Below are 19252 nucleotides of genomic sequence, written 5' to 3'. Positions count from 1 at the left end.
CGTGTCATACGTGTGCTATAGGCGTCATAAGTGTGTCGCACGTGTGTTGCCACCCCTGCGCACACGGCTCCGCCATGACGCCCCGCGATGACACGCGTGACGCGTGTCTGCCCCCCACGAACACGCGTGACGCGTGTCCCCCCCACCCAAGGAACACGCGTGACGCGGCGGGCGCTGCTCAGGCTCTTTATTGCCCCGCGGCGGCGGGTCCCGGGGGGGCTCAGGCCTCTGGTAGGACCTGGAGGGGGGAGGGGGGACACACACGGGTCAGGGCACACGTGACGACACGCGACGACACGCGATGACACGCGATGACACGTGACGACACGCGATGACACGCGATGACACGTGACGACACGCGACGACGCCGGGGGTCCCTCACCGCCGCCGACCCCTGCAGCCGCTCCAGCTCCGCCGCCAACCTGCGAGAGACGAGGCGCTGAGGGGGCCCAGGCGTCCGGGCGGGGAAGGGGCCCAGGCGTCCGGGGCTGGGAGGGGCCCAGGCGTCCGGGCCCCGCCCACCTGTGACGTCGCTGCTCCAGGGCCTGGTGCCGGCGCCTGGCGGCCTCCAGTCGCGCGCGAGCTCCCGCGTTCTCCTGCCGCAGCAGCTGCCTGCGGGGCCCAGGTGTCCGGGAAGGGGCCCAGGTGTCTGGGAAAGGGCCCAGGCGTCCGGGGAAGGGGGCCCAGGCGCCCGGGGAAGGGGCCCAGGCGTCCGGGAAAGCGGCCCAGGCGTCCAGGAAGGGGCCCAGGTGTCCGGGGAAAGGGCCCAGGCATCCGGAAAAGGGGCCCAGGCGTCCGGGGAAAGGGCCCAGGCGTCCGGGAAAGGGCCCAGGCGTCCGGGAAAGGGGCCCAGGTGTCCGGGGAAAGGGCCCAGGCGTCCGGGAAAGGGCCCAGGCGTCCGGGAAAGGGGCCCAGGCGTCTGGGGTTGGTTCCTAGTTGCCCGGGAGAGGGGCCCAGGCGTCCGGAGAAGGGGCCCAGGCATCCGGGAAAAGGGGCCCAGGTGTCTGGGAAAAGGGCTCAGGCGTCCGGGAAAGGGCCCAGGCGTCCGGGGAAGGGCCCAGGCATCTGCGAAAGGGGCCCAGGTGTCCGGGGAAAGGGCCCAGGCGTCCGGGGAAGGGGCCCAGGCGTCCGGGAAGGGGCCCAGGTGTCCGGGAAGGGGCCCAGGCGTCCGGGAGAGGGGCCCAGGCGTCCGGGGCGGGAAGGGGCCCAGGCGTCCGGGCTCACAGCGCAGCGCAGGCCTCACGTCCCAGCAGTCCGTCGTCCTTCTCCATCTCCCGCAGGCGCCGCTCTGGGTGGGGGAGGGGAGGGGAGGTGGCGTCACCCCCCGCAAGGGGGCCCAGGCGTCCGGGCGCCGCCCGTGCGGCGGGGGGAGGGGCCGGGGGGGAGGGGCCCAGGCGTCCGGGCCTCACCCTCGCTCCGCAGCTGCTCCCGCGTCACCGTCACCTTCGCCAGCTCCGCTGCCAACCGGGCCGGGGCCTGCGGGGGGGGGGGGGGACGGCGCGAAGGGGCCCAGGCGTCCGGGGAGGGGCCCAGGAGTCCGGGAAAGGGGCCCAGGTGTCCGGGAAAGGGCCCAGGCATCCGGGAAAGGGGCCCAGGCGTCCGGGGAAGGGGCCCAGGTGTCCGGGGGAAAGGGCCCAGGTGCCCGGGAAAAGGGCCCAGGTGTCCGGGGAAGGGGCCCAGGCGTCCGGGGAAAGGGGCCCAGGCGTCCGGGGAAGGGGCCCAGGCGTCCGGGAAAAGGGCCCAGGCGTCCAGGGAAGGGGCCCAGGCGTCCGGGAAAGGGGCCCAGGTGTCCGGGGAAAGGGCCCAGGTGCCCGGGAAAGGGGCCCAGGCGTCCGGGGAAGGGGCCCAGGCGTCCGGGAAAAGGGCCCAGGTGTCCAGGGAAGGGGCCCAGGCGTCCGGGAAAGGGGCCCAGGCGTCCGGGGAAAGGGCCCAGGTGTCCAGGGAAGGGGCCCAGGCGTCCAGGGAAGGGGCCCAGGTGTCCGGGGAAAGGGCCCAGGTGTCCGGGGAAGGGGCCCAGGTGTCCGGGAAAGGGCCCAGGAGTCCGGGAAAGGGGCCCAGGCGTCCGGGGAAAGGGACCCAGGTGTCCGGGAAGGGGCCCAGGCGCCCGGGAAAGGGGCCCAGGCGCCCGGGTGAGTGGCCCAGGCGTCCGGGAAAAGGGGCCCAGGCGTCCGGGGAAGGGGCCCAGGTGTCCGGGGAAAGGGGCCCAGGCGTCCGGGGAAGGGGCCCAGGCGTCCGGGAAAGGGGCCCAGGCGTCCGGGGCGGGAGGGGCCCAGGCGTCCGGGAGGCAGGAGGGGCCCAGGCGTCCGGGGAGGGGACGGGAAGGGGCCCAGGCGTCCGGGGCTCACGTGCGCCTCCCGCAGCCGCTTGTGCTCCTCCGCCAGCTCCTCCAGCTGCTGCGCGAACTCCAGCCTGCAACGGCCCCGCTCGACACGCCACGACACGTGACAACACGCCACGACACGCCACGACACGCGACAACACGCCACGACACGCCACGACACGCCATGACACGCCCCAACACGTGACAACGTACCGTGACATGCCGCAACGTGCCGTGATGTGCGACAACACGGCGCGACACGCCACGACACGTGGCAACACGCCAGGATACACCGCCACACGCGACACACGGCACGCGATGACACGCCGTGACACATGACCACACAGCATGACACACAACAACACGCCATGACACGTGGCAACACGCCAGGATATACTGCCACACATGACACACGGCACGCGATGACACGCCATGACATGTGACAACACGCCATGACACACGACAACGTGCCATGACATGCCACAACATGCCAGAACATGTGACAACACGCCACAGCACGCTATGACACGCCATGACACGTGACAACACACCATGACACACAACAACATGCCAGAACATGTGACAACACGCCACGGCGCGCTATGACACGCCATGACACATGACAACACGCCAGGATATACCGCCACACGTGACACACGGCACGCAGTGACACGCCATGACATGCTGTAACACGTCGCGCCACGCCACAACGTCACGCACACGCGCCGCGCCGGAACCGCCCCCCAGAAGACGCGTGGGACAGGAGGCGTGTGGAGGCGTGTCGCGGCGTGTCAGGGCGTGTCGGGGCACGTTGTCGCGTGCGGGGGGGCGTGTGGCTGCGTGCCGTGGCGTGTTGGCGCGTGTGGGGGCGCGCGGGGACGCGGCGGGGGGGGTGGCAGCTGAGGTGGCACCGCCGGGGCGGTGCCTGGGTGCGTGTTGCCGCGTGTTGCTGCGTGTTATCGCGTGTCGCCGCGTGTCGGGACGTGTCGTGACGCGTGGGGACACGCGTGGGGACACGCGGGGGGACGCGGCGGCGGCGGGGGGGGGGGTCGCACCTGAGGCGGCGCCGCTGGAGCCGCAGGTCGCCCCGGCGCCCCCCCAGCTCCGCCAGGGCCTGCTGCCGCCCCGCCCACAGCGCCCGGCGCCTGCGGGGCACCGCGGGGTCGGGGGTCAGGGGTCGCGGGTCGGGGGTTAGGGGTCGAGGGGGGCGGGGTCAGGGGTCGCGGGGGGCGGGGTCAGGGGTCGAGGGGGGCGGGGTCAGGGGTCGCGGGGGTCAGGGGTCGCGGGCCGGGGGTCGAGGGGGGGCGCTGGGGTCCGAGGGCACCGGGGTGGAAAGGGTCGCGGGGGGGGGTCAGGGGTCACGGGGGCACCAGGGGTCACCAGGGGTCAGAGGGTTTGGGGCAGGGGTCAGGGGTCACCAGGGGGCACCGGGGGTCAGGGGTCACCAAGGGTCAGAGAGTTGGGGTCAGGGGTCACCAGGGCACCAGGGGGCGCTGGGGGTCAGGGGTCACCGGGGTCAGAGAGTTGGGGGCAGGGGTCACCAGGGGTCACTGGGGGTCAGGGGTCACTGGGGTCAAAGGGTTTGGGGCAGGGGTCAGGGGTCACCAGGGCACCAGAGGGCACCAGGGGTCAGGGGTAACCAGGGGTCAGAGGGTTTGGGGCAGGGGTCAGGGGTCACCGGGGTCACCAGGGGTCAGGGGTCACCAGGGGTCAGGGGTCACCAGGGGTCAGAGGGTTTGGGGCAGGGGTCACCAGGGGGCACCAGGGGTCAGGGGTCACCAGGGGTCAGAGGGTTTGGGGCAGGGGTCAAGGGTCACCAGAGGTCACTGGGGGTCAGGGGTCACCGGCAGTCAGAGGGTTTGGGGCAGGGGTCAGGGGTCACCAGGGCACCAGGGGTCACCAGGGGGGTCACCAGGGGTCAGAGGGTTTGGGGCCGGGGTCAGGGGTCACCAGGGGTCACCAGGGGTCACCAGGGGTCACAGGGTTTGGGGCAGGGGTCAGGGGTCACCAGGGGTCACCGGGGGGTCACCAGGGGTCACAGGGTTTGGGGCAGGGGTCAGGGGTCACCGGGGGTCAGGGGTCACCGGGGGACACAAGGGGGCGGGGCCACTGGAGGGGGGGGAGGGTCAGAGGTCAGCAGGGCTCGGGGGGAGGGGCGACGCGGGGTCACTGGGGGGGGTCAGAGGTCACCGAGGAGCCCGGGGGGGGGGGTCACGGACGGCGGAAGGGGGCGGGGCGGGGAGGGGCCCAGGCGTCCGGGCTCCTCCCCCTCGCTCACCGCTGCCCTTCGGCCTCGGCCTCCTCCCAGCGCAGCCGGGCGGCTCCCAGCGCCTCTGCGCGCGCGGGGGAGGGGAGGGGGGGGGTGAGGAAGGGGCCCAGGCGTCCGGGCGCGGCGCCCCGAGGCATGCTGGGAAGCGGCCCCGCCCTCACCCCGCTTCCGTTGCCGCAGCCCCTCCAGCGCCGCCTGCTGCTCCTCCACTGCGCGGGGGAGGGGCGATGAGGGGGCGCCCGGACGCCTGGGCCCCCTCCGCGCCCCACCCCCGCGCCCGGACGCCTGGGCCCCCCCCTTCACTCACGGCGCCGCAGCTCCCGCCGCAGCCCCTCGTTGCGGCCTTCCGCCGCCGCCAGCTCCCGCGCTCCCGCCTGCCGCGCTGCGGGGGGGAAAAGTGGGTGGGGGGCACCCATGGGTGCTGGGGGGGGGGGCGGGGCAGCACCCATGGGTGCCCCCGAAACCTTGCGCGGGCGCCGGCGCTCACCTCGGCGCAGGGCGCGCAGGCGGCTCAGCAGCTCGTCCACGCGCGGCGCCCGCGGCTCGGCTGCGCGGGAGAAAGAGGCGGCATGGCGGAGCGGGCCCAGGCGTCCGGGTGCCGCTCCCCCCCCCCCCGCCACGCGCACGCGCGGAAGGGCCCAGGCGTCCGGGTCGGGGGCGGGGGCGGGACCTACCCGGCGCTTCCGGCGTCGGCGGCTCGAGCAGCTCCGCGTCGGCGCCTGGAAAAAGCGGAGGGAAAGGGGAGAGGAGCCGCTCGCGCCAAGCGCAAGGCATTGTGGGATAGGTGTCGCCGCCTCTGTCCCCTCAGGGGAGGCGACAGGGGGACGTGGCGTCGCCTCCGTCCCCTCAGGGGAGGCGACAGGGACGTGGCGTCGCCTCCGTCCCCTCAGGGGAGGCGACAGGGACGTGGCGTCGCCTCCGTCCCCTCAGGGGAGGCGACACGGGGACGTGGCGTCACCTCCGTCCCCTCAGGGGAGGCGACAGGGACGTGGCGTCACCTCCGTCCCCTCAGGGCAGGCGACACGGGGACGTGGCGTCGCCTCCGTCCCCTCAGGGGAGGCGACAGGGACGTGGTGTCACCTCCGTCCCCTCAGGGGAGGCGACAGGGACGTGGCGTCGCCTCCGTCCCCTCAGGGGAGGCGACACGGGGACGTGGCGTCACCTCCGTCCCCTCAGGGGAGGCGACAGGGACGTGGCGTCACCTCCGTCCCCTCAGGGGAGGCGACAGGGACGTGGCGTCACCTCCGTCCCCTCAGGGGAGGCGACAGGGACGTGGCGTCGCCTCCGTCCCCTCAGGGGAGGCGACAGGGACGTGGCGTCACCTCCGTCCCCTCAGGGGAGGCGACAGGGACGTGGCGTCACCTCCGTCCCCTCAGGGGAGGCGACACGGGGACGTGGCGTCACCTCCATCCCCTCAGGGGAGGTGACACGGGGACGTGGCGTCACCTCCGTCCCCTCAGGGGAGGCGACAGGGATGTGGCGTCACCTCCGTCCCCTCAGGGGAGGCGACACGGGGACGTGGCGTCACCTCCATCCCCTCAGGGGAGGTGACACGGGGACGTGGCGTCACCTCCGTCCCCTCAGGGGAGGCGACAGGGATGTGGCGTCACCTCCGTCCCCTCAGGGGAGGTGACACGGGGACGTGGCGTCACCTCCGTCCCCTCAGGGGAGGCGACAGGGACGTGGCGTCACCTCCGTCCCCTCAGGGGAGGCGACAGGGACGTGGCGTCGCCTCCGTCCCCTCAGGGGAGGCGACAGGGACGTGGCGTCACCTCCGTCCCCTCAGGGGAGGCGACAGGGACGTGGCGTCACCTCCGTCCCCTCAGGGGAGGCGACACGGGGACGTGGCGTCACCTCCATCCCCTCAGGGGAGGTGACACGGGGACGTGGCGTCACCTCCGTCCCCTCAGGGGAGGCGACAGGGATGTGGCGTCACCTCCGTCCCCTCAGGGGAGGCGACACGGGGACGTGGCGTCACCTCCATCCCCTCAGGGGAGGTGACACGGGGACGTGGCGTCACCTCCGTCCCCTCAGGGGAGGCGACAGGGATGTGGCGTCACCTCCGTCCCCTCAGGGGAGGCGACAGGGACGTGGCGTCACCTCCGTCCCCTCAGGGGAGGCGACAGGGGGACGTGGCGTCACCTCCGTCCCCTCAGGGGAGGCGACACGGGGACGTGGTGTCACCTCCGTGCCCTCAGGGGAGGCGACAGGGATGTGGCGTCACCTCCGTCCCCTCAGGGGAGGCGACAGGGACGTGGCGTCACCTCCGTCCCCTCAGGGGAGGCGACAGGGGGACGTGGCGTCACCTCCGTCCCCTCAGGGGAGGCGACAGGGACGTGGCGTCACCTCCGTCCCCTCAGGGCAGGCGACAGGGACGTGGCGTCACCTCCGTCCCCTCAGGGGAGGCGACACGGGGACGTGGCGTCACCTCCGTCCCCTCAGGGGAGGCGACACGGGGACGTGGCGTCACCTCCGTCCCCTCAGGGGAGGCGACAGGGACGTGGCGTCACCTCCGTCCCCTCAGGGGAGGCGACAGGGACGTGGCGTCACCTCCGTCCCCTCAGGGGAGGCGACAGGGACGTGGCGTCACCTCCGTCCCCTCAGGGGAGGCGACAGGGATGTGGCGTCACCTCCATCCCCTCAGGGGAGGCGACACGGGGACGTGGCGTCACCTCCGTCCCCTCAGGGGAGGCGACAGGGACGTGGCGTCACCTCCGTCCCCTCAGGGGAGGCGACACGGGGACGTGGCGTCACCTCCGTCCCCTCAGGGGAGGCGACAGGGATGTGGCGTCACCTCCATCCCCTCAGGGGAGGCGACAGGGACGTGGCGTCACCTCCGTCCCCTCAGGGCAGGCGACACGGGGACGTGGCGTCGCCTCCGTCCCCTCAGGGGAGGCGACAGGGACGTGGCGTCGCCTCCGTCCCCTCAGGGGAGGCGACAGGGACGTGGCGTCGCCTCCGTCCCCTCAGGGGAGGCGACAGGGACGTGGCGTCGCCTCCGTCCCCTCAGGGGAGGCGACAGGGACGTGGCGTCGCCTCCGTCCCCTCAGGGGAGGCGACAGGGACGTGGCGTCGCCTCCGTCCCCTCAGGGGAGGCGACACGGGGACGTGGCGTCACCTCCGTCCCCTCAGGGGAGGCGACATGGGGACGTGGCGTCACCTCCGTCCCCTCAGGGGAGGCGACACGGGGACGTGGCGTCACCTCCGTCCCCTCAGGGGAGGCGACAGGGACGTGGCGTCACCTCCGTCCCCTCAGGGGAGGCGACACGGGGACGTGGCGTCACCTCCGTCCCCTCAGGGGAGGTGACAGGGACGTGGCGTCACCTCCGTCCCCTCAGGGGAGGTGACAGGGATGTGGTGTCGCCTCCGTCCCCTCAGGGGAGGCGACATGGGGACGTGGCGTCACCTCCGTCCCCTCAGGGGAGGCGACAGGGGGACGTGGTGTCACCTCCGTCCCCTCAGGGGAGGCGACACGGGGACGTGGCGTCACCTCCGTCCCCTCAGGGGAGGCGACAGGGGGACGTGGCGTCGCCTCCGTCCCCTCAGGGGAGGTGACACGGGGACGTGGCGTCACCTCCGTCCCCTCAGGGGAGGCGACAGGGACGTGGCGTCGCCTCCGTCCCCTCAGGGGAGGCGACACAGGGACGTGGTGTCACCTCCGTCCCCTCAGGGGAGGCGACACAGGGACGTGGCGTCACCTCCGTCCCCTCAGGGGAGGCGACAGGGACGTGGCGTCACCTCCGTCCCCTCAGGGGAGGTGACATGGGGACGTGGCGTCACCTCCGTCCCCTCAGGGGAGGTGACATGGGGACGTGGCGTCACCTCCGTCCCCTCAGGGGAGGTGACATGGGGACGTGGCGTCACCTCCGTCCCCTCAGGGGAGGCGACAGGGGGACGTGGCGTCACCTCCGTCCCCTCAGGGAAGGCGACAGGGATGTGGCGTCGCCTCCGTCCCCTCAGGGGAGGCGACACGGGGACGTGGCGTCACCTCCGTCCCCTCAGGGGAGGTGACATGGGGACGTGGCGTCACCTCCGTCCCCTCAGGGGAGGCGACACGGGGACGTGGCGTCACCTCCGTCCCCTCAGGGGAGGCGACAGGGACGTGGCGTCACCTCCGTCCCCTCAGGGGAGGCGACAGGGACGTGGCGTCGCCTCCGTCCCCTCAGGGGAGGCGACAGGGACGTGGCGTCGCCTCCGTCCCCTCAGGGGAGGCGACAGGGACGTGGCGTCACCTCCGTCCCCTCAGGGGAGGCGACACGGGGACGTGACGTCACCTCCGTCCCCTCAGGGGAGGTGACACGGGGACGTGGCGTCACCTCTGTCCCCTCAGGGGAGGCGACACGGGGACATGGCGTCACCTCCGTCCCCTCAGGGGAGGTGACAGGGACGTGGCGTCACCTCCGTCCCCTCAGGGGAGGCGACAGGGACGTGGCGTCACCTCCGTCCCCTCAGGGGAGGCGACAGGGACGTGGCGTCGCCTCCGTCCCCTCAGGGGAGGCGACACGGCGGCTCCCCCCCCGCCCTCACCCTGCGGCTCCTCCTCCATGGCCGCCGCCTCACAGGAACGGGGGCGGCAAACGGCTCCTCACGGCTCCTCACGGCTCCTCACGGCTTTTCCCGCCCTTTTCCAACGGCCGCCCTGGCCACGCCCCCCTCTCCCCCCCCCGCGCGCTCCAACGGCTGCTGCGGCCCCGCCCCCCCTGCGCGCTCCAACGGCCGCCGCGGCCCCGCCCCTCCCTCCCACGTCCTGGCGGCCCCGCCCCCTCCGCGAAGCCCCGCCCCTCCTCTCCCCGCAGCCCGCAAGCAGCCCCGCACTGAGGGGAGAGGGGGCGGGGCCGCGCGGAGGTGGGCGGGGCCGCGCGGAGGTGGGCGGGGCCGCGCTGAGGAGAGCCAAAAGGCGGGAAAAAGCGGGGGGGGAGAAAGGGAAGGAAATGGCGGGAGGGGGCGGGAAGGGGGTAAAATGGGGGTGATGGGGCAAAAAAGGGGTAAAATGGGGGGTGTGAAAGGGCAGGAAAAGGGGTAAAATGGGGGCGATGAGGGGGCAAAAAAAGGGGGCAAAATGGGGGATGTGAGAGGGCAAAATGGGGGACGGGAGGGGGCAGAAAGGGGGCAAAATGGGGGCTGTGAGGGGCAGAAAAGGGGCAAAATGGGGGCGATGAGGGGGCAAAATGGGGGACGTGAGGGGGCAAAATGGGGGCTGTGAGGGGGCAGAAAAGGGGCAAAATGGGGGCGATGAGGGGGCAAAATGGGGGGACGTGAGGGGGCAAAATGGGGGTTGTGAGGGGGCAGAAAGGGGGTAAAATAGGACGTGAGGGGGCAAAATGGGGGCTGTGAGGGGGCAGAAAAGGGGCAAAATGGATGTGAGGGGGCAAAACGGGGGCAAAATGGGGGCCGTGAGGGGCAAAATGGGGGTCGTGAGGGGGCAGGAAGGGGGGCAAAATGGAGACAATGAGAGGGCAAAATGGACGTGAGGGCAGGAAGGGGGCAAAATGGGGGGACGCGAGGGGGCAGAATGGGGGACGTGAGGGGGCAGAATGGGGGATGCGAGGGGCAGGAAGGGGACAAAATGGGGGACATGAGGGGGACAGAAAGGGGGCAAAATGTGGGGACGTGAGGGGGCAGAAAGGGGGCAAGATAGAGGGGGTAAAATGGGGGGACATGAGGGGGGCAGAAAGGGGGCAAAATGGGGGACGTGAGGGGGCAAAATGGGGGACATGAAGGGGCAGAAAGGGGGCAAAATGGGGGACGTGAGGGAGCAAAATGGGGGCTGCGAGGGGGCAGAAAAGGGACAAAAATGGAGGACGTGAGGGGCAGGAAGGGGACAAAATGGGGGACGTGAGGGGGCAGAAAAGGGACAAAATGGGGGACGTGAGGGGGCAAAAGGGGGGCAGAAAGGGGGCCGTGAGGGGGCAGAAAGGGGGATGTGAGGGGGCAAAACGGGGGCCGTGAGGGGGCAGGAGGGGGGGGAGGGCACCCAACATGGCGGCGGGGCGGCGGCGCGCCCCTCCCCCCCCGGGCCCCGCCCGTTTCCCCGCTTCTCCTCGTTTTTCCCTCTCTCCATTTTTATTCAGCGAACGCGCGCGGGTGGAGGCAGCCGAGGCGCAAAGGCTTCTGGGAAGGCGGCGGCAGGCAGCGGCAGGCAGCGGCGGCAGGCAGCGGCGGCGCCGCCTCAGGCCTCGGGGGCGGCGCTGTAGGTGGGGCGGGAAGCGGATGAAGAGCCGCTCCTCCTCCTCCTGGAGCCAGCGCAGCAGCCGCGTCAGGGCGCCGATGGCCCCCGGCCTTCGTCACCAGCGGGCTGAAGCAGCCGTACAGCTCGAACTTGCTCGTCACCTGCCCGGCGAGACGGCGCCCTTCCGTTCACTCTGAGACCTACTGAGGGCTGCTGCCCGCGCCCGGCCCCCTGCCTGGCTGCTTACCTAAACCAGGAGTGTTTCCATTCACTCTGAAACCTACCGACAGCCCCCGCCCCAGCCCCTGGCTGCTCACCAAGCCAGGAACGTCTCTGTTCACTCTGAAGCCTACTGACGGCCCTGGGCCCTGGCCGCTCACCCAGCCAGGAGCGTCTCTGTTTCCTCTGAAACCTACTGAGGGCTGCTGCCCACGCCCAGCCCCCACCCAGCCACTCACCCAAGCCAGGAGCGTCTCCGTTCACTCTGAAACCTACTGACGACCCCCGCCCCCCGCCCAGCTGCTCACCCAAGTCAGAAGCATCTCTGTTCACTTTGAAATCTACTGATGGCCACCAGCCCACCCAGCCACTCACCCAAGCCAGGAGCGTCTCCGTTCACTCTGAAGCCTACTGACAGCCCTGGCCCTGGCCGCTCACCCAAGCCAGGAGCATCTCTGTTCACTCTGAAACCTACTCAGGGCTGCTGCCCATGCCCAGCCCCAGCTTGGCTGCTTACCTAAGCCAAGAGTGTCTCCGTTCTCTCTGAAACCTACTGACAGCTGCTGCCCATGCCCACGCCCCCAGCCCAGCCGCTTGCCCAAGCCAGGAGCATCTCCATTCACTCTGAAACCTACCAACGGCCACCAACCCTATGCCCTGGCCCCAGGTGCTCACCCAAGCCAGGCGTGTCTCCATTCACTCTGAAACCTACTGATGGCCACCAGCCCCACCCAGCTGCTCACCCAAGCCAGGAGCATCTCCGTTCACACTGAAACCTACTGACGACCCCTTGCCAGCTGCTCGCCCAAGCGAGGAGCATCTCCGTTCACTCTGAAACCTACTGACGACCCCCGCCCAGCTGCTCACCCAAGTCAGAAGCATCTCTGCTCACTCTGAAATCTACTGATGGCCACCAGCCCCACCCAGCCGCTCACCCAAGCCCAGAAGCGTCTCCGTTCACTCTGAGCCTACTGACAACCCCCGCCCAGCCCGCTTACCCAAGCCAGGAGCACCTCCGTTCACTCTGAAGCCTACTGACGGCCCCCGGCCCTCTCACCCAAGCCAGGAGCGTCTCCGTTCACTCTGAAACCTACTGACGGCCCCCACCCCGGCCCCGGCCGCTCACCCAAGCCAGGAGCGTCTCCTTCTCGGCCAACGTGGTAGATGAGGCGCAGGGGGCGGCTGGGGCTGTGCACGCGGCTGTGCAGGTAGTGGTAGAGGTCGAACAGGCGGTGCTGCTCCTCCTCGCTGGTGTAGGGCTCCTCCAGCTCGGGGCTGCCGCCGCGGGGGGGGGGTGGTCAGGGGTCCCCCGGGTCCCCGAAACGTGGCCCCCCCCCCGGGTCCCTCCTGGTCCCCAAACTGCCCCCGTGTCCCCCCCCGCATCCCTGTTTGCCCCCAAACTGCCCCCATTTGCCCCCAAACCGCGTCCCTGTTTACCCCCAAATGGCCCCCACGTTCCCGTTTACCCCCAAACTGCCCCCGTTGGTCCCCAAATCGCCCGTGTCCCCCTTTGTCCCCAAATTGCCCCCACATCCCCATCCCCATTTGTCCCCAAATTGCCCCCAGGTCCCCGTTCGCCCCCAAACCACCCCCACGTCCCTTTTTGCCCCCAAACTGCCTCCGTTTGCCCCCAAACTGCCCCCACGTCCCCATTTACACCCAAACCACCCCCGTTCACCCCCAAACCGCCCATTTGCCCCCAAACCACCCCCATGTCCCCTTTTACCCCCAAACTGCCCCTGTTCGCCCCCAAACTGCCCCCATTTACCCCCAAACTGCCCCCATTTGGCCCCAAACTGCCCCCACATCCCCATTTACCCCCAAACCGCCCCCGCTTGCCCTCAAACCGCCCCCATTTACCCCCAAACCACCCCCACGTCCCCTTTTACCCCCAAACTGCCCCCATTTACCCCCAAACCACCTCTTTGCCCCCAAACCGCCCCCACGTCCCTGTTTGCCCCCAAACCACCCCCATGTCCCCATTTACCCCCAAACTGCCCCCTTTTACCCCCAAACCGCCCCCATTCGCCCCCAAACTGCCCCCACGTCCCCATTTACCCCCAAACCACCCCCGTTTGCCCCGAAACTGCCCCCGCTTCACCATTTACCCCCAAACCGTGTCCCCATTTGCCCCAAACCACCCCCGTTTGCCCCCAAACTGCCCCCATTTACCCCAAACCACCCCCACGTCCCTGTTTGCCCCCAAACCACCCCCATTTACCCCCAAACCGCCCCCGTTTGCCCCCAAACCACCCCGTCTCCATTTACCCCCCAAACGCCCCCTTTTACGCCCAAACTGCCCCTGTTTGCCCCCAAGCCGCCCCCACGTCCCCTTTTACCCCCAAACCACCCCCATTTGCCCCCAAACTGCCCCCACATCCCCATTTGCCCCCAAACTGCCCCCATTTACCCCCAAAATGCTCCCACGTCCCCTTTTACCCCCAACCTGCCCCCGTTTGCCCCCCAAACCGCCCCCGTTCGCCCCCGCGGGAGGCACCTGGTGAACTGCGGCAGCTGCCGGGCGTCCTCGGGCCCCGCGAGCGGCTTGTAGAGGAAGTGGCGGAGCTGGGGGCCGCCGGCGCCCGCCGCCCCGTAGCCGGGGCGCCGCAGGCAGCTGCCCAACTGCGCCAGCTGCCCGCGCTCCCGCAGCGCCGCCTCCAGGCGCCGGCGGCAGCCGGCCGCCGCCTCGAAGCCCTCGCGCTCCGTCGACAGCAGCACCAGGCGCCCCGCGCCGCCCTCCTCGCCCAGCGCCGCCGCGTAGGCGTAGAAGTAGCCGTCGGCGTCGAAGCCCGGCAGGCACACCGGCGTCCACACCTCGCCCGCGGCGGCGGTGCCGCCGGCGCCGGCGGCGCTCAGCAGGTTCAGCACCAGGTGCACGTCGGTGGCCCGCGGCCCCCCTTCCTCCGCCAGCGCCCGCTGCCGGGCCGCCGTCACCAGGCGCCCGCCGGGCGCCGCCAGCAGCGCCAGCGCCGGCGCGGGCACGGCGGCGGCGGCCGCCCCCCGCAGCGCCAGCCCCACGGCCCGCCGCAGCGGCGCCGGCAGCGGCAGCGCCGGGGCGGCCGCCAGCAACAGGCGCCCGTCGGCGGCGGCGCCCGACAGCAGCCGGTCGAGCACGGCTTCGGCGCCGGCCAGCAGGCGCCGCAGGTCGTAGCCGCGGCGGCGGGCGAAGACGCGGGCGATGCCGCCGCCCGTGAGGAGGCTGAGGATCTGCTCGTGGACGAAGGCCAGCTGCCGGCGCAGCTGGGCCGCCGGGCGCCGGCTCCGCGACACCGACACCAGCAGCAGCGGGCCCCGCTGCTCGAACACCAGCGTGCGGTCCTCTGCCGGGAGACGGGCGCCGCTAAGCCGCACACCCGCACAAACGCCCCGCGCGCGCGGCCCCCCCGGGATGCAACTGATGCCGGAGAGAGGGGGCTGCCCCCGGGTGAGCCTGACGCTTTGGGGTGGGGGGGGCGGGTGGGGGCACCCGGTGACGAGGTACGGGTGTTTCGGGGAGAATCTAGGGTTCGCGGTGACAAAAATACGGGTGTTTCTGGGGAGGGGTTGGGGTTCCCGGTGACGAAATACAGGTGTTTTGGGGGAGGGGTTGGGGTTCACAGTGACAAAATAGGGGTGTTTCTGGGGAGGGGTTGGGGTTCCCGGTGACGAAATACAGGTGTTTCTGGGTAGGGTTTGGGATTCCGGGTGACAAAATATGGGTGTTTTGGGGAGGGTTTGGGGTCCCCGGTGACAAGATACAGGTGTTTCTGGGGAGGATCTGGGGTTCCGGGTGACAAAATATGGATGTTCTGGAGGGTCTGGGGTTCCTGGTGACAAGGTATGGGTGTTTTGGGGAGGGTTTGGGGTCCCCGGTGACGAGATACGGGTGTTTTGGGGAGGGTCTGGGGTTCACGGTGACAAAAAAAAGGTGGTTTGGGGGAAGGTTTGGGATTCACGGTACCAAAATATGGGTGTTTCTAGGGAGCGTTTGGGATTCCGGGTGACAAATTACAAGTGTTTTGGGGGAGGATTTGTGGTTCACGGTGACAAAATACGGGTGTTTTGGAGGGTCTGGGGTTCCTGGTGACGAGGTACGGGTGTTTTGGGGAGAGTCTAGGTTTCATGGTGATGAAATACAGGTGTTTCTGGGAGGGTTTTGGATTTGTGGTACCGAAATATGGGTGTTTCTGGGGAGGATTTGGGGTTCACGGTGACAAAATACAGGTGTTTTGGGGAGGGTTTGGGGTTCACAGTGACGAGATACGGGTGTTTCTGGGGAGGGTTTGGGATTCCAGGTGACCAAATACGGGTGTTTTGGGGAGGGTCTGGGGTTCCCAATGACAAAATACAGGTGCTTTGGGAGGGTTTGGGATTCTGGGTGACAAAATATGGGTGTTTTGGAGGGTCTGGGGTTCCTGGTGACGAGATACGGGTGTTTTGGGGAGGGTTTGGGGTTCCCGGTGACAAGATACAGGTGTTTCTGGGGACAGTTTGGGGTTCACAGTGACAAGACACAGGTGTTTTGGGGAGGGTCTGGGATTCCCAGTGATGAAATACGGGTGACAAAAGACGGGTGTTTCTGGGGGGGGGGGGGGGTTTGGATTCACGGTACCAAAATACGGGTGTTTGGGGGCGGGTCCGGGGTTCACGGTGACAAAATGTGGTTGTTTTGGATTCATAGGATGAAAACATGGATGTTTCGGGGAGGATTTAGGGTTCCGGGTGACAAAACATGGGGGTTTTGCGGGATGGTCTGGGGCTCCCGGTGACAAAATATGGGTGTTTTGGAGACGGCTTGTGGTTCCAGGTGACAAAATACAGGTGTTTTGGGGAGGGTCTGGGGGTCCCGGTGACAAAACGCGGTTGTTTGGTATTCATGGGACCAAAACGTTGATGTTTGGGTTCAGATTTGGGTTTCCGGGTGACAAAATACGGGTGTTTCTGGGGAGGGTTTGGGCTTCCGGGTGACAAAATATGGGTGTTTGGGGTTTGGGGCTCATGGTGGTGAAAAAGTGGCTGTTTTGGGGGAAAAGGGGGCCGTTTTGGGGCAACGCGGCCATCTTGGAGGAAGGCGGCCATCTTGGAGGAACCCCTCACGGAAAGGGGGCCATTTTGGGGCAACGCGGCCATTTTGGGAGAACCCCTCATGGAAACGGGGCCATCTTGGGGCAACGCGGCCATCTTGGAGGAAAGTGGCCATCTTTGAGGACCACCTCATGGAAACGGGGCCATTTTAGGGCAACGCGGCCATCTTGGAGGAACCCCTCCTGGAAACGGGGCTGTTTTGGGCCAACGTAGCCATCTTGGAGGACCACCTCATGGAAACGGAGGCATTTTGGGGCAATGCGGCCATTTTGTGAGAACCCCTCATGGAAACGGGGCCATCTTGGGGCAACGCGGCCATCTTGGAGGAAAGTGGCCATCTTTGAGGACCACCTCATGGAAACGGGGCCATTTTAGGGCAACGTGGCCATCTTGGAGGAACCCCTCCTGGAAACGGGGCTGTTTTGGGGCAATGCGGCCATCTTGGAGGAACCCTTCATGGAAACGGAGGCATTTTGGGGCAATGCGGCCATTTTGTGAGAACACCTCATGGAAACGGGGCCATCTTGGGGCAACGCGGCCATCTTTGAGGAAAGTGGCCATCTTTGAGGACCACCTCATGGAAACGGGGCCATTTTAGGGCAACGCGGCCATCTTGGAGGAACACCTCATGGAAACAGGGTCATTTTGGGGCAACATGTCATGGAAACACGGCCATTTTGGGCAACGCGGCCATCTTTGAGGACCATCTCACAGAAATGGGGCCATTTTGGGGCAACATGGCCATTTTGTGAGAACCCTTCATGGAAACAGGGCCATTTTGGGGCAACACAGCCATCTTTGAGGATCACCTCATAGAAAGAGTGCCATTTTGGAGCAACGCGGCCATCTTGGAGGACCACCTCACAGAAAGGGGGCCATTTTGGGGCAACGTCTCTGGAAATGGGGCCATTTTGGAGCAACGCGGCCATCTTGGAGGACCACCTCACAGAAAGGGGGCCATTTTGGGGCAACGTCTCAAGGAAATAGGGCCATTTTGGGGCAACACGGCTATCTTTGAGGACCACCTCATGGAAACAGTGCCATTTTGGGGCAATGCGGCCATCTTTGAAGACCACCTCACAGAAAGGGGGCCATTTTGGGGCAACGTCTCTGGAAACGGGGCCATTTTGGGGCAACACGGCCATCTTGGAGGACCACCTCACAGAAAGGGGGCCATTTTGGGGCAACGTCTCAAGGAAATAGGGCCATTTTGGGGCAACACGGCTATCTTTGAGGACCACCTCATGGAAACAGTGCCATTTTGGGGCAATGCGGCCATCTTTGAGGACCACCTCACAGAAAGGGGGCCATTTTGGGGCAACGTCTCTGGAAACGGGGCCATTTTGGGGCAACACGGCCATCTTGGAGGAACCCCTCACAGAAAGGGGGCCATTTTGGGGCAACGTCTCAAGGAAATAGGGCCATTTTGGGGCAACACGGCTATCTTTGAGGACCACCTCATGGAAACAGTGCCATTTTGGGGCAATGCGGCCATCTTTGAGGACCACCTCACAGAAAGGGGGCCATTTTGGGGCAACGTCTCTGGAAACGGGGCCATTTTGGGGCAACACGGCCATCTTGGAGGAACCCCTCACAGAAACGGGGCCATTTTGGGGCAACACCTCATGGAAACAGTGCCATTTTGGGGCAACGCGGCCATCTTTGAGGACCACCTCATGGAAACGGGGCCATTTTGGGGCAGATATGAGACAGGACCCCCCACCCCGCGCCCCCACCGCCCCCCGCCGCCCCCGTACCGGAGCAGATGGCGCGGATGGCGTTGCCAGCGCTCTGCAGCACGGCCACCAGGGCCATCATGACGCCCATGGTGGGCGCCAAGGCCTCCTCGTCGCCGTAGCGCGAGTAGATGGGCTTGCCGGCCTCGCTCAGCACGAAGACGTGGCTCGGCCGCGCCCGCCACCCGGCCTCCGTCACGTCCTCCTCGCCCCGCCGCTGCCGCCGGCTCCCCCCTCCGCCGCCGCCGCCTCCGCCGCCGCCGCCCTCCTCCGCGGGGGCCCCGGCGTCCGGGCGCTGCCCCTCGGCCTCCGCCACCTCCGCCGCCTCCGCCATGGCCCCGCCGCCGCTGCCGCCACCTGGCCCCGGCGGGGAGGAACCGGGCGTCCGCGGCGCTCAGGAGAAAACCCCCCCCTTCCCGCTTCCCAGCCCTTAAAGGCTGGGGGAAGCCACGCCCCCCATCATCAGGCCACTCCCCATTGAGGCCACACCCCCTGGAAGCCACGCCCCTGCCACGATTCCCTCCACCCCCCTCCTTAGGCCTCTTTCCCTGCAGGCTACAGCCCCTGGGAAGCACCGTAGAGGCCACACACCCCTAGGCCACGCCCCCAGAGCACTATAGACCACGCCCCCATAGCGCCATGTAGCCACGCCCCCGTTCCACCCTAGGCCACGCCCCCTTGGCGAGCCCCTCCTCCAGGGCATTTCCCTCCCCCCCCATTGGAGACAGGCTACACCCACCTCCAGGAGAATCCCCGCCCACTCTGGGCCAGGCCACGCCCCCCTGGGGAAAGGCCACCCCGTTTCTGGCCACGCCCCTGGACTCCACCCCTCCAAGCCACGCCCCCTCCTTGGAGACTGCTCTGCCCCCCCACACCCTAGCAACACCCTGCCAGGAGATTCCCCCTAATACCATTAGGCCACGCCCCCTGGGAGGCCCACCCGGCAGGCCACGCCCCTACAGGCCACGCCCCCTTCCACATCCCTTTCTGCAGGCCCTGCCCCACCACAGGAGACCCCCTCCAAGCGGGGGGGGGGGAATTCTCCTCCAGGCCACGCCCCTAGAAGGCACACTGCCCAGGCCACGCCCCCAGGCTCCAGGCCACGCCCCCTCCCAGCCGCGCTCGCTGGGGTTCCCCGGCAGGCCCCGCCTCCGCGAAGCCCCCTCCCGGCCACGCCCCCTCCTCGGAAACCCCCATTCAAGCCCCGCCCCTCGGAGACCCCCCCCTCCCCACTCGCGATCCCGCCCCCCGGGAAAGGGGGGGGGAGGTTTCCCGCGCCGCGCAGTGGCCCCGCCCCCTCCCGGGCGCTCTCCCCGCCCCCTCCCCCCGCCCCCACGCGTGGTCGGGGCGGCCCCGCCCTCACCATCCGCGCGGGGGTCGCGGCCCCGCGTCGCGCCCCGCTCCCGCCGCCGCCGCCGCCGCCGCCGCCGCCGCCGCTTCCGGGCTGGCGCCGCCGCGCGCCCGTGACGTCACCC

The 19252-nt window shown here is 68.8% G+C and overlaps 2 protein-coding genes across 2 annotated transcripts in view; both read right to left on the bottom strand.

Moving 5' to 3' along the window:
• Positions 1–19252, bottom strand: part of IMP4 (IMP U3 small nucleolar ribonucleoprotein 4) — a 43335-nt gene that overhangs the window by 15152 nt on the left and 8931 nt on the right. The gene's annotated exons all lie outside the window — the stretch shown is intronic.
• On the bottom strand, positions 221–19206 carry LOC136995261 (vacuolar fusion protein MON1 homolog B-like). Its single transcript, XM_067315125.1, is given in 17 exon segments — positions 221–422; positions 523–612; positions 1225–1288; positions 1410–1476; positions 2346–2409; positions 4599–4653; positions 4751–4798; positions 4897–4971; positions 5077–5136; positions 5264–5385; positions 10608–10864; positions 10866–10919; positions 12104–12127; positions 12129–12252; positions 13475–14297; positions 17799–18134; positions 19141–19206. Coding segments are annotated over 16 exon segments (2442 nt in total). The 5' UTR covers positions 18112–18134; positions 19141–19206.

This window comes from Apteryx mantelli, chromosome 42 (genome assembly GCF_036417845.1).
Source record: "Apteryx mantelli isolate bAptMan1 chromosome 42, bAptMan1.hap1, whole genome shotgun sequence".
NCBI classification, from domain to species: Eukaryota; Metazoa; Chordata; class Aves; order Apterygiformes; family Apterygidae; genus Apteryx; species Apteryx mantelli.
This window is presented reverse-complemented; position numbering and strand designations above follow the sequence as displayed.